General features: G+C 39.8%; 1 protein-coding gene across 2 annotated transcripts in view; it reads left to right on the top strand.

The window, feature by feature from the left end:
* The window catches only part of HADHB (hydroxyacyl-CoA dehydrogenase trifunctional multienzyme complex subunit beta), a 60,680-nt gene that overhangs the window by 13,134 nt on the left and 33,140 nt on the right, over positions 1-14,406 (top strand). For both annotated transcript variants that reach the window (XM_020983923.2, XM_020983922.2), the window contains exons 2-4: positions 6,511-6,585; positions 6,702-6,743; positions 11,738-11,837. In XM_020983923.2, the coding sequence (XP_020839582.1) occupies positions 6,519-6,585; positions 6,702-6,743; positions 11,738-11,837 (209 nt within the window). In that variant the 5' untranslated portion in view covers positions 6,511-6,518. The remainder of the gene's footprint in view (positions 1-6,510; positions 6,586-6,701; positions 6,744-11,737; positions 11,838-14,406) is intronic.

The following is a 14,406-nucleotide window of genomic DNA, read 5'->3' as shown; positions in this document are numbered from 1 at the left end:
GCATAATTCCAAATTGGTGGACTTTACACTTAATAAAATCTTCTTTCCATTATTTATAGTTCAGATTTCATAGAAATTTATGGATGTTTTGATATAGAAATATCTGTCATAAATCTGATGCCTCATCTTGGCCATGAGTGTAACCCCAGGTTCTTGAGGGTATTGTTAGCTGAATCCTGTCTAGTAGATTCCACCATGACAGAAGGGGCTTTGAGTAGGGCCCTAGTGACAGATTACCTGTTTCCTGAGCACCAGCCCAGCCAAATGTAGAGAGGGAATCTTATCAGTAGTAGGTTGGCCACTAAATAATAAATAATTTGGCCGTGACAACTCATGAAACAAAAAAAATACAAAATAACCTTCATTCTTCCATTCCATTCCTGACTGTGGACTTCACCAAGTCCTATCAGCCTTCTCACCCTGGAAGAACCTCTGCTCTTCTGGCCCCTTCCTCTGATTAGTGAGGTCTCATAGAATCTCTGTTTTGAGTAAGAGCCCAGGCCAGTCATGTTCACTCATCTCCTGACTCTGCTCTTGACTTTCTGGACTTCTCTGCCAAGGGTATCTTCCTCCACACTCCTTTTTCAGCTCCGCTTATATATTGTGTTCCCCCATTAGAATGTAAGCTCCTTGAGGGCAAGGACTGGTCTTTCTTTTGGCTTATATTTGTACTCCCAAGGTTTAGCACAGTGCATGGCATATTAATAAATTCTTATTATCTTGATTTGACTTGATTTCTATAGTGATAATTGCAAAGGGTGCTAATAACGAACAATTTTTAGACAGTTTACAAACATTAACTTAGTTGTTGGAACTCTAAATGTGAGATCCTTGTCTAGTGCCTAATGGGTACAGATGCTGCTGGCAAGAACTGAATCAACTTAATCTTGATAGATGAGTTATAAATGAAGCCTGAAATCTGGGAGATTGCAGCTAAGTGAAAGAATGGCAGCTAAGTGAAAGAATGGCTTACAGGTTCTTCTTGGGCAAGAAATAAAGGAACTGGCAGAGTTGGTTTGGCAATGAGGAACATTTCCTGAACTACTTACTTATATGGGAGTCAGGATAAGCATTTGTGAAAAGATCACCATGAATATTGCAGATTATGCATTGATATCTGATGATAAGATATTCTGTTAAAAACTTGATAAGACCTCCAAATTAAATCAATATATACTTTCATATTTAGTGATCTCAGTGTAAAACTGGGCATAGTGGATAATGACAGAAATGCTGAAAAATGTGGCTTAGGTTTAAGAATCAAGAGTTCAGTGACTTGTAGACTACACAGATGCCCCATGCCTATCTTTCTTAAGTATTTTCTTAAACAATAGATTTGTGAACCACCGAATAATATTACAAAAGATGAAATTAACTATTACATTAACAGAGAGGAAACTGCTTACCTATGAGAATCATTTCTGAATCAATAACTATAGAACTATTAGAGCAAACATAAAAATAGATAGCAATTTAGAATGAAGAATAAAAATAAGCTACTACAAACAATTAAAACAACTCCAGTCATATGTAGCAAAGTTGTACAATGTATAGAGTGATGGGCCTGAAGTCAGGAAAATCTGAGTTCACATCTGGACTCAGAAAGGTATGACCTTGGGCAAGACACTTCTGTTTGCCTCATTTTCCTTTGAGGTAAAATGGAGCAACTATCTTGCAGGGTTGCTTTGAGGATCAAATGAGATAATATTTGCAAAGCACTTAACTGTACCTGGCACATAGAGGGATTATCATTACCTCTTTAAATGACCTATTGATGTTGAAAAATTAAGAAACTATCAACATCACCATATCCTAACCGTGTGGGATGCCACTTAAATTTAAAAAAATAAAACACAGAGGTATTCTAGGAGAAACAGAAAGTTAGTTTTTTATTATTATTATTTCAAGTCTCGAGATTTGGGTGTCCCTCCACCAGTATGATCTGATGAGGGGAGACAGAGTACAGGAGCTAAGAACCAAGTTAAATAGCCCCAGTGGGTAAAGTCCCCTCCCACCAACTGTTCATTACTCAAAACTCTAGCATACATCAAAGGAAATAGTATACATCTCTATATTTCTTAGTTTGCTGAGATAATGTCAAAGAAGCAATTAAAAATGTGCAGTCAAGCTAGACATTAGCCAGGTCACTCTGACAGAAATATATAGCTTATAGCTAAGTGCAGGGTGGAGGTTTCAGACTTAGCAAACTTTAACTACTAATGTGGCACTGGGAGAAAAGGGGACTTAGAGAAATCTGTACTTAACCCTATCCTACCTCCTGAACTTATTACCAGATTTAGAATAGTCTTATCCCAAACTTTAGTTACACTGAGAAGTCTTTACTGGGACATCCCATTCATAAGAAAGTTTGATCTCAGTGACTTTCCTTTTTATGAGTAACTACTTTCACCAATTTGGCCACTTCTTTATGATTTTGGTAGATAAGTCTTGTGTGGGACAGCGACCCCAACCCAAATTAAACTCAGAGACTTCTTAAAGTGGAAAGCAAAGGTTACCTTTATTACAATTTCTTGAGATGGCTGTCTGCTCCTCTGATATACATGGGGGGGGAGAGAGAGAGAGAGAGAGAGAGAGAGAGAGAGAGAGAGAGAGAGAGAGAGAGAGAGAGAGAGAGAGAGAGACCCCGCCTAAGGGGGGGGCACCTTATAAAAGCAAATCTCCACCCACCGCTATCCCTTACCCCCTTGACTGGGGGTGGGCTTACATTCTAAGCTTGAAAGTTTCTTCTTATCCCATTCCAGGCGAAATTCAAAGCCAAGGACAAAGGGCTCAGGTTGGGGGTGGGGCAGGGCTTATTCTTTCTGTTAAGTGCTTAAAAACAGGGTCTGAGTGGGGGAGGATTTTGAAAGTAGTAATCAAGAATTATTTGACCCTTTGAGGGACCTTCACTTCTGAGAGTTCATTTCTCACACTACCTTCTGAACTCATTACCTTAATTACACTGAGAAGTCTTCACTGGGACATCCCATTCAGTCTTACGGGGTTTCTTGAGGCATGAAGAGGTCTGATTTTTTTAGGGTCTCACATCCCTAGTAAGTGTCTGAGGTGGGATTTGAGCCCAGGTCTTCTCCACTTTAAGCCCAGCATTCTAGCATCTGTACCATATTGCCTCAAGGTAGTTTAGTAGATAAGTACTCAGCCTAAAGATACTTAAATCTCCTTGTGGCTTGAAAAGATAAGGCAGCCTAGGGCTTTCCAGTTTAGAATATAAATTCATTTGTAAAAATTTATGGGGGAGTACTATTGAATATTTTGGGACAAGTAGTGGAGGGTCACATAAATTTATAAAAAGCTTGACAAGAAACCCGGTTAACCTAGATCATCCTGAGAACTTTTGAGGATGAAACTGTTGAGGTCTAGAGGTTTAGGGGTGCTGGGACCCCAAAATATCCAGGGCAAAAGACATGGGTCCTGTCTTAAAGAATTCGACCCAAGCCTTCTTTCATCCAGAGAGAAGGTTTATTAAAGATCTGCCACATTGGCCAACTCTTAAGGAATCTGAACGTTTGTGAACTATTGGCTAAGTTCTTACAGAATCTGAGCACCTTAATGGGGACAAAGGTGGATTTTATATACAGAAAGGCAGTGAGCGGCATCTAGGAAGGATCTTGATAGGAGTGACTGGGAGGTCAAGAATAGGGTCTAGAAGGGTGGGAAGTAGTCAGGGGCCATTGGGAGGTAATAGACAGTGGAGGGCTGGGCTAAGTTAAGGGCTACAGAGAATAGAGAGATTGGGCATAGGGGAAAATGAAAGGCCATTTGATAGGACTATAGCCTCAGGGGAATGCCAGAGATCTCCTTGATCAAGTGAGAGAATTCAAAGAGAATCCCTTAGACAAATGGGACCCAAATTCTTTTTGGGGTAAGGGACAAAGGTCTCAGCTTGGGCCTGTATCCCATCAAAACTAGGAAAGTAAATACCAAAAAATGAAAAATGAGGTGGATAAAATTGTCACAATCTCTTTAACAAAACTACCTTTTCTGTGACAGTAGAGCCATCAGATTGATACTTATTGGTGTTGAGGTTTAGGATTGCTTGGACCCCAAAATCACAATATGTGGGTCTTGCTTGAAAGAATTCAACCAAAGACTTCTTTCAGCCAAAAACAAGGTTTATCAGAACATCCACTGTATTGGCCAGACTCTTAAGGAATCTGAACATTACTGAGCTATTGGCTAAATTATAAGAAATCTGAGCACCTTAATGGAGACAAGAAGGCCCTTATATACAGAAAGACCATGGGAGGGGGAGATATCATCATGTTTAATTTAAAAATGTATCTTGACAACTGTATTTCAATATAATTGTTTCCTTTGTAATCTTTATACTTAATTTTATGCATTTAAAAATATTCTGAGAAGATTGCCCAAGAGCTCTGTGACACAAACAGTAGGTGGTGAGGTCTTCTGGCTCTGGATTGTGTTTGGCCCCTTCTAAATAAAATCTTTAATCACTCAAAAAGAGCTTCACATAATTATTCATGTAGGAAATACCAAGTAGAAAAGAGTGCCTGTTATTCAGATTACAAGAAGCATTTAGTGGGGATACAGATAGAGTTAACTTATCAGTATCTGTATCTTAGGCTTTGAATATGAAAATGGAATTGGGCTGAAATCAATCAAAGAAAGGCCATGGGCTAGATTAGATTACATTTTGGGCAGTGCTTTTAGTGACCTCCAAGCATTAATTTGAAACAGAGATCTGTCTTTTTAACATAGCCAGTATTCTGGCTGTGGTGTCTGGCTGTGAGTCAAGGAATATATCACAGCTTTTGCCCAAAGAGAAATGGACAGATACATGGTGGACATAAATATGCTACATTTTTTTACCATATAGAAGAACTGTGTAACAGGATCTTGTGTTAGAAAAGATAGCATTGGAGAGGTGAAGAGATGTTTGAGATAAGGAAATGGGCTTGTCTTTATGGTAAAGAGTCTAATGGGCAGCTCATGCATTCTATTCAAATGTACATGATATCCAGAGATTTAAAAAAACCCTCTAGCAAGTGGAGCCTTATGGAGGATTTATAAGGGGAAGTGGGTAAGAAGGGTGAATTCATGGACATTTGTGGAAGTTGGATATAAAATGAGAATTATATTTCTCTGCCTAATTATTCAGGAAATAGAGGGAAAAGGACAGAACTTAGAAAGGGAAAGACTGATAGATATTTTGTACTAATGCAAAGCCAGTTGGTTAGGAAACATTTTTTCAAATCTGTTATATTTGAAATCATAACCTTAAGGTGTTATTAGCAGAAGCTTTCTCAGATAGGTAAATGACCTTATTTTATTAGGATACTTTGCAACATTAAGGAATATTTCAATTTCTTGGTTTTAAAGAAAGACCCTCTTGACCACAACCTAAATAAGGTTTGTGTGCAAAACCACCATTTGCTGTGGTAGGGGAGAGGCATGGGGAAGGTTCTTAAAATAGTTATTTCGAGGGCTAATGATAAGTGGTAAGTGGCATAGCTTTTATCTAAAAAAAAACAAAAAACAAAAATGCCCCAAGAGATGACTATCTTTTCTCTCAGGTGCAAGGAACTAAACTGTCCTTGGGTTTTTTTCAAGTTATTTAGGTAATCTTTTGAAAGTTATGGAATAGATCAATAAATATGTGTGCAGTGTTTGCTTTGTGCCTCTTACAGGAACAAATAAGTTTCATTGACTTCTATTATGAAATGTTCCTATAGCAGAGATTGGAATTAATGGAAATGAAAGCCCAGGGCATGATTAAGAGGTAGCTAATTTGTGGCATCAGGGATTATAGAGCTAGATATAAGGAGAATTAAGAATGTTGCATAAATTTTAGATTTATACTTATGCCAGGATTTTTACCCCACACCTACTCTACCTGTCTTTTTTCCTCGCCCTTTCTCTATCAGCATGGCAACATGACTGTTGTACATAAAGAGCAAGCCTCAAAATCAGAAGGCCTGGCTTCCAGTGGGGCTTCCTGACATACCTTAAGAAGCAGTTACTGATCTGCATTGGCAGAGAGTGTTTCCTCATCAGGAGTTCCCTATACTAGTGAAATCACAGGTCTTATTAAAAAATTCACCTTTCATCTCCACCTTCCATTGTATTTCTTCTGTGCCTGCCTGAAGAATCTCTTGATACCCTGCTAAAAGCTTCTGAACAGATTTAGAACCTCTTCTTTTGTTTGTGTACTTTAAAATGTCTAATGAGTACATTAAGTTCTGCTTAGTACTTGCCAGTACCGCCCTATCTTATAAATTCTTCTAGGTTTGAAAAGTGTACAACAGGAGCTTAAAATTAAGAATGCCTTCATATTCAGCCAGAGGTGGAAGGAATAGTCTCTAACCCTGACCAGTACCAGAAGTTCATCTTGGCCTTAGAAGAGAGAATATTTTGCCATTTATTAAGTGATAAATTAGATTTAAAATATTATACATTCATTGTATTTTATAGAGCTAGCTATAAAACATGCAAGTAATTTAGGTGATCTTTTTGTTTCTTTTTTTTTAGACTTCAAAATGACTTCCATATTGACTTGCACTTTCAGAAATCTACCTGTGACATCAACCTGGGCCAACAAATTCTGTAAGTTAAATTTTTACTTCTCTAAAAAACAAAACAAAACAAAAACCTTAAGATCTAAAAATTAGAAACTATTTTTCCATTTAAAAAATAAATTCATAATTATTTTTTTGTTTCAGCCCTAAGACCACTGAGCTATTCCTCCCAACCGCTGTCAACAGGTATAGTAGTCATTTGCATGCATTTTGGGGGATTCTAAATATTGAATTGTAAAATGGGTTGGGGAGGGGCAGCTTATTTATCATCATACCTCTGTGAAGAAAATCATCAAATTGTTATTATTTAGTTGTGCATATATAGTATCTAACTGGGTTCAGTTGTATTATGATGAGAAGGGGGAATCTGATTTGTGTTATGACAGTAGCTTACAGTACTAAGGCACTTAACACTTTATAAAGCTCCCTCCTTACTTGAAAACGTTTTGAGAGGCAGTGAAGTGTTGTCCCCATTTTATAGAAGCTAAGGCTTAGAGCTGAGGTGACTTGCCCATTGGCAGAACCAGGTCATGAACCCAGGTCTAAAGACTCCCAAGTCCAATGCTTTTTTCAGTACCCCATACTAAAGCATCTTGGGGACATCCTCATGGTCCAGTGTCTAGAACCTTGATGATTCTAGACCAGCTGATCTGTCCACATGTGGCCAAGTCCTGATATAATTGGCTTATACCATCCAAATCTTGTATGAGCCTGATTTATACCTAAAAACTGATTTATTTGTTTTAATCAGGAAACCGTTTCCTGATTGCCTAGTTACTGGAATACATATGTCCCACATTCAGGATACTCCCTTACAAATAACGAGATACCTAAAAAGCCAGATTTAATCATCTGAAGGTTTCTTAGTGAAGGTAGAATTATAGTGATATTGAAGAGGTCTAGGGGTTTTGGGGTGCTGGGACCCCAAGATCACGGTACTGGGCCCTGTCTGAAAGAATTCAACTCAAATCTTCTTCAGCCAGAGGAAAAGTTTATTAGTGGTAAATCATATAGGCCGGGTGATGCCCATAAGGATGAGCGGGCATGAGAGGTTCTCAGCCTTGTGGGCCTGAGATTCTCAGCATCTAAATGAGGTCCGAGGTGGATCTTAAATACTAAAGTAACTTTGGGTGGCCAGAGAAGGGGGTTGGGTAAAGGGTGTAGGTAACAATTCTAATTGGGGAGGTCAGCGAGATTGAATAGACAATGGAAATAGATAATGGAGGAACAGGAAAGCAGAAGTTTGAAAGGCATCAGCACAAAATCAAGGTGGGGCTAGGACTTTCAAAAGGAGACAAAGGAAGGCCTTTCTGGGGCCTGTAGACAAGAGGGAGCCTAAGGCTTTTAGGGCCTTTAATCTAATAAGATTAAAAGGTAAAGCTAAGGCTTTCAAAGGGAGATGAGGGTCTGGGGCCTGTGAGTCAGATTCCCTTTGAGGCAAAGGGTGAAGATCTTGGCTTGGGCCCCGCCCTCATCAATATTAGTTGATTTCATAAATCATATAATCATAGATTTAGAGCTGGAAGGGCCCTAAAAGATCTTGTGGTCCTTCCCCTTCATTTTTACAGATGAGGAAACAGCTTCAGAGAGGACAGTGATTTACTTACAGCCTTACGGCCTTTAACTCCAGAGCCAGTGTTTTTTCTACATTCCTTCACTTCCCCATTGCTCTTCACTATCTGCTATCATGAATTTGCCTTCCTATTAATAATGTATATGAGGCATTTTACAAACCCTACAATTCTATATAAATGCCAGTTATTATTAATATTGCTAATGGCTCTCCCAGATAAATGTCTTTTTTTAATAAAACATTTCTGAAAACACAGAAAATTTTCACCTTCAGATTTCTAGCTATGTGACATTAGTCAAGTCACTCAGCTCTCTTGGCTTCTGTTTCCTCATCTGTAAAAACAAGGAGGTTGTGATGGGGGCAGGGCCCAAGACAAGATTTTTGCCTTTGACCCAAAGGGAATCTGGCTCCCACTTGTCTACAGACCCCAGCTCTTATCTCCCCTTGAAAGCCCTAGCTTACCTTTAGATCTTATTCAGATGCACCTTCAACCCTTGCCCGAATAGAATCTGGCTCCTGTTGGTCTACCAGACCCAGAAAACCCTTAAACCTTCAAATTTCCTGATTCCCCTCATCTCCCTTTGAAAGCCTTAGCCTTACCTTTCAGTCTTATTCAGATCTGGCTCCCTTTTGTCTATAGGCCCCAGAAAGGCCTTCCTTACCGACTCCTCTTATCTCCTTTTGAAAGTCCTGGCCCCACCTTGGTTTTGTGCAGATGCCTTTCAGACTTCTGCCTTCCTGTTCCCTCCATTGTCTATTCCCATTGTCCATTCAATCTCTCCGACCTCCTCAATTAAGAGTTTTTACCTATACCCTTTTCCCAACCCCCTTCTCTGACCATCCAAAGTCACTTTAGTATTTAAGATCCACCCTAGCCCCCATTCAGAGGCTGAGAATCTCAGGCCCACAAGGCTGAGAACCAGTCATGCCCGCTTGTCTTTATGGGTGTCACCTGGTCAATGTGATTTATCGCTAATAAACTTTTCCTCTGGCTGAAGATTTGAGTTGAATTCATTCAGCAGGGCCTGGTACTGTGATCTTGAGGTCCCAGCACCCCAAAAGTCCTAGACCTCTTCAGTTGGACTAGATTTCTTAGGTTTCATTTAAATTATGCCAACATGTCAAAGTCCTGTGATTTTGTCAATGTGGGAACCTCTCTATAGGAGCAGCCTATTTATAATTTATAGTCTGGGAGAGGTTAAGTGACTTCTCTGGATCACACATCTAGCCAGTTGTTATTCAATTCAGTTTCCATTTAACAAATGTTTATTAAGCACCCTTTGTGTTTGATAGCTCTGGGGATACTTAAAGAGGAAACAATCCATATCCTCAGGAACTTTCCATTTTCTTGGGTACAGAGTGGTAACAAATTGGACCAGAGTCCAATTTAAGGGTCTCCAGTAGGTAGTGGCTCTGCATCTGAGCCTTATTTGAAGGGAAACAGTAGTTCCAAGGGGGCAGCCAGGTGGCCCAGTGGATGGAGTGCCAGGCTAGAAGTCAGGAAGATTTAAGCTTAGATGGAGCCTCAGACACTTACTGGCTGTGTGACCCTGAGGAAATCACTTAATCCCAGTTGCCTCAGTTTCCTTATCTTAAAATGAAATGGAGAAGCAAATGTCAAACCATTCCAGTACCTTTGCCAAGAAAACCCCAGGGGCAGCTAGGTGGTGCAGTGGATAGAGCACTGGTCTTGAAGTCAGGAGGACCTGAGTTCAAATCTGGCCTCAGAACAAACACTTGACACTAGCTGTGTGACCCTGGGCAAGTCACTTAACCCAATTGCCTTAAAACAAACCAACAAACAACAACAACAACAAAAACCCAGAACCCCAAAAGGAGTCATGAAGAGTTGGATGTTCTGGAAAATTACTAAACAACAACAAAGTTCTAAGATGTAGTGAGGTAAAGACAGAGAGCATTGCAGGCCTGCAGGAAAGGCAATTTGACTAGAGGGTGAATAAGAGTATAAGAGGGAAAGCAGTGGGCAGTTAGCCTGGAAAGACTAGAGCGAAAATGTGAAGGGTTTTCAATGTCAAACGGAGGAGGCTGAACTTTTCCTAGAGCCGTAAAGAAAGCAGGCTGACATTGGATTCTGTGATTTCTTTTTGTATTGACCCTGAGCTTCTTATTTCTCTTTCATTGCAACAACTTTACAATGATAATAACTGTCTGAGACAATCCAGAAAGAATTCCAGGCTTTTGCAAATAATGACTCCAGCCAAAAATCAAAGTACAGTTTGTGCATGTACACCCCAGTATAGCCTTCTGGACTTTTGTCAGACTTCTCTGCCACGTTAGCACACAAGGAGAGTAATAGACAGAATGGCAATGTCTTTTCTACCTTCATTTCTTCTTTGCGAAGGGGCAGTCCTGTGTGTGAAACATGGAATTGACCTGCTTTTTTCTCTCTTTTCTATATCCTTTGTCTCTGAAGATGATACACTAGGGAGTAGAGAAAGATACATTTGGAAATGAAGGGGGATATAAATGGAAGCTATCAATAATAGCATTCCAATAGAAAGAGTGAGCATAGATTGCTTTATAAGAGGTAGAAACTAGAGCACTGAATAAAAATAAACATCTCCATCTCCCAGCAAGAATACCTGCCTACTGCTATTAGCTGTGTTTCCAGGTGCATTCTCATTCTTCAGCATTGAATTTTATTTAGAATTATTATCAATACAGCAATAGGTATTTAAGCCAATTTCCTAGCCTGCTATTTTAGTTAATTAACAGTCAATAAACATTTATTAATGCATCTGTTACGTAACAGGCACTATGCTAAGTGCTGAGGATACTCATATAAAAAGGCAAGAAGGCCCTGCCTCTACTTAAACTCCAGTGAATTGCAGTTGCTTATAGGATCAAATATAAACTTGTGTTTGACAATTAAAGCCCTTTGCGACCTGGCCCTAATCTACCTTTTCAGCATTATACTCCTTATGCTTCTTTTTTCATTCACTGTACTTCTATCCCTACCACAGTACTTGGCACATAGTAGGTCTTAATAAATGTTTGTCAGACTGACTGATTGAGTTGCCCATTCTGCAGTTCAGCCAAACTAATCTTTTTTGATGTTCCTTGTGTACTCTCTCATCTCCTTGGTTTTGTCTGTCATCTCCTGAGATGCCCTCCCTCTTTATCTTCAACTCTTAGAATCATTTCGAGTTGTTTCCACAACTCGGCTCAGGTGCCACTTAATATCCTCAATATGCTGTTGCCTTCCCCACCCCTACCCCTGCCAAAAAATAATTTCCTTGCATCTGTTTTGTGTATACTTATATGTTGTCTCCCTAGACTGGGGTGGGTCTTCACAGAACAATTTGAATTCAGTCAAAGGGCTGCACTTGAGGATCTAGAGGGCCACATGTAGCCTTGAGGCCACAGGTTCCCCACCCCTGCCCTAGATGGAATGTACATTCTTTGAGGGTTGGGTATGTTTCACTTTCATCTTTGTATCTCTTGCACCTGTCAGAATGTGTTGGCACATAATAGGTGCTTAATAAATGCTTGTTGAATGATTCATTCCTGGATTACCCTTCAAAACTCTTGGGAAAGACTGTTAATTTGTTTTTTAGTTGATTGTTTGTTGAATTTTATCTTAAAGCTGTACAGACCCAAAGTAAGAAGACCTTAACCAAGCCCAATGTAAAGAATGTTGTGGTGGTGGACGGGGTGCGAATTCCCTTTCTGCTGTCTGGCACTTCGTAAGTATGAAATTATCATGTTACTTCCTTTTTCTAAGACAGCCACAAATGGTTGTTGGTGGTGGTGGACTGATGTCTTCATTTTAATTGGAACAGAGTAATTCTCAAATAGCTTAGAAAGAATAGGATTCTGACATTCTGTAGGTCACCTGAGACAGAAATCTTCCAGAATGTTGGAAGCCAGAGTGAAATGTAACAAATTGAAGAGCACTTTGACTCACTTCCTATCTAAAATTATACTGGCTTCAACTGAGCCTTTAGATTGTGGAACCTCAGCCTTAGCTGTCTAACTAGCTCTGAAGAGACCAGATTAGTTTGGGCCACTGATCTTGGACTCAAGGTGGCTCCAGGGGCATTGTGGGCTGAAGACTGTCCTAGGCTGCCTGAAGTTTTTGATCAGTAGAGGAGATTCAGAAATGGTCTGAACCTTTCAGTATCTGGCTCCCTCTTGGTCTAAACACATGGGATTTGGCTGGATTGTATTGAGTCAAATGATTATTCACCTTGCTGTTTCTGCTCCTTTTCAGTAAAAGGCCTAGTTAGGTCAGAAGAGAGCAGATAAAAATCTGTGCAGAGTAGAAGAGATCTAAACTAATACAAGTCTGTTCAGATTCAGTTAAAAGAGTAATTTATCAGGTTTTGTTCTGGTTTGGGGGTAGGAAGTCCCTGTTTTATAAGTGTCTTGTGTTATAAGCTTTGAGAAGTCAAACGTGAAGTTGATTTCATTTTCCTTTAGAAACAATGTTGTGAATAGTAAAGTTTCTAGGGTAGCCCATGGAAGTCTGTTTCACCAAAATTGTATCTGAACAATAGCACTTAGCGTAACCATGTAAGCACTATATATAACATCACACTAAGTTCTAGCAAGAATAATTTCTAGCAACAATTTCTACCTTGTACTGCCACAAACCCTGATGCGGCTCTGGCAAGAGATGGCTTCCTTCTTTCAGTCCTGGGCCTTTGGACAGTGGGGAGAGATAGATACCACACATTCTCAGTTGCCCCTCCCTAAGGACTTTATGCCCGGATAGGTCTTGTTCAGATGGTTCTTTAACTTCAGGTAGGGGTCAGGCCAGGGGATTGCTTTTTTAAACTTTGGTTCAATTCAGGGTTCACCAAAAGTTAACATTTGCTTTGGATTTGCTTTGGTTTCAGCAGATTGGTAGACTTTTATTTCACAATTTAGTTCAAGTCCTTGATTGAGGAGGAATTGAAGGATGAATTAGGCATCTAATTCTCCACTGCTAAGATGCCTTCACTAATGGGAGATGGTGGGGGAGAGGAGAAAAAAGTTCTCTCCTCCACTACCTCTGCCGAGGGGCCTCACTCTAGCACTGCTCTAAGCTTTGACCACTTCCTCAAAGTTTAGCTATTTAAAGTCCTCTGGGAGTAACTAATTTTCTTTCACCAATGAAATTGTTTCTTTTTTCATTCCTTCCTTAGGTGTTCACTTCTGATAAAGGGATCAGAGACTAGAACTCAATTTAACACCTCCTGTGAGAGATTAGCTGCAGGCTGGAGGCTAGGATTAGGGGAAGAACTGCCTGCTTTACTTTGTTTTGGTTGAAATAATGAATGAGTTTTCCAAAAGCACATATCAAAGATAGGGATTTGAGAAGTGCACAGACTTTACCTGTGTAAAAATATTTATGCAGCTCTTACCCACGCACCCCACCCCCTGGAGGAAATATAAAGATCAGAATAAATTATATTGGCTTCTTTTCCTGCTTGCCTGGAAATAAATTGCCATTCATTGCAAGTGGCTGGTTGTTGAGAATGTTAGATCCAAAATAGAGGTAGAGAATTGTCCAGCAAAAGCATTTAGGAATAGACTTAAGAAGACTAAAGAGAAGATGAATCCGATTAACCTGGTGTGTATTGTGTGTTTGTGTCAGTGAGTGGAATAGAGTAATAAAGGTTACACAATTCTAAACAGACAAATAGTTTTGGCACTTTAATATTGGTACGCTTAAGAGTTTGTCAAATTCTTCTACGATTAAGAATGAAAGGATGAGGTTAGCTTTGAAAGTTACAGTTATTGGTTGCTCTCTGATCCAAAGGATGATTTCAAGAAATTCATAGCCATTGAGTCTCCCATTACAAACTTAAATTAACACAGAGCCTTGTCTGCAAAGGTTGAGACTACCCTTAGAGAATTTTTAGTGTTTCGTGCTTAATAATATTGATACAAAGTACATTTATTTTGTGCTTATTCTGTGCCAGGCCCTGTTCCTAGGGGGCAGAGCTGTTGGTCAAGAGATAGAGTGAAATTAACATGACTGGAACCCCTCATGAAATGGTGCACTGTCCAGGGACCAACCAATCAGGGGAGCAGGACCTAGGGCAGAGGCAACCTGGGGTAGTGGTGGGGGGTGGGGGTGGGGGGGAGAAGGTACTGCATACAGCCATGTTTTTGTTAATTCTTTATGTAAGTGTTCAGTACCAGTTGAAGTTTTCTGGAGCTTAGCTTATCACATCACTTCACCCTAGTTTCCTCAGCAGTAAAATGAAGATAAATAATATATATGGTGCCTCCCTGATGGCATTGGGTGGGAAGGCTTCGTAAGCT

This window comes from Phascolarctos cinereus, unplaced genomic scaffold (genome assembly GCF_003287225.1).
Source record: "Phascolarctos cinereus isolate Bilbo 61053 unplaced genomic scaffold, phaCin_HiC Scaffold_2;HRSCAF=192, whole genome shotgun sequence".
Classification (NCBI taxonomy): Eukaryota; Metazoa; Chordata; class Mammalia; order Diprotodontia; family Phascolarctidae; genus Phascolarctos; species Phascolarctos cinereus.
The sequence above is the reverse complement of the archived record's forward strand: the minus strand, read 5'-3'. Positions and strand labels throughout refer to the sequence as shown.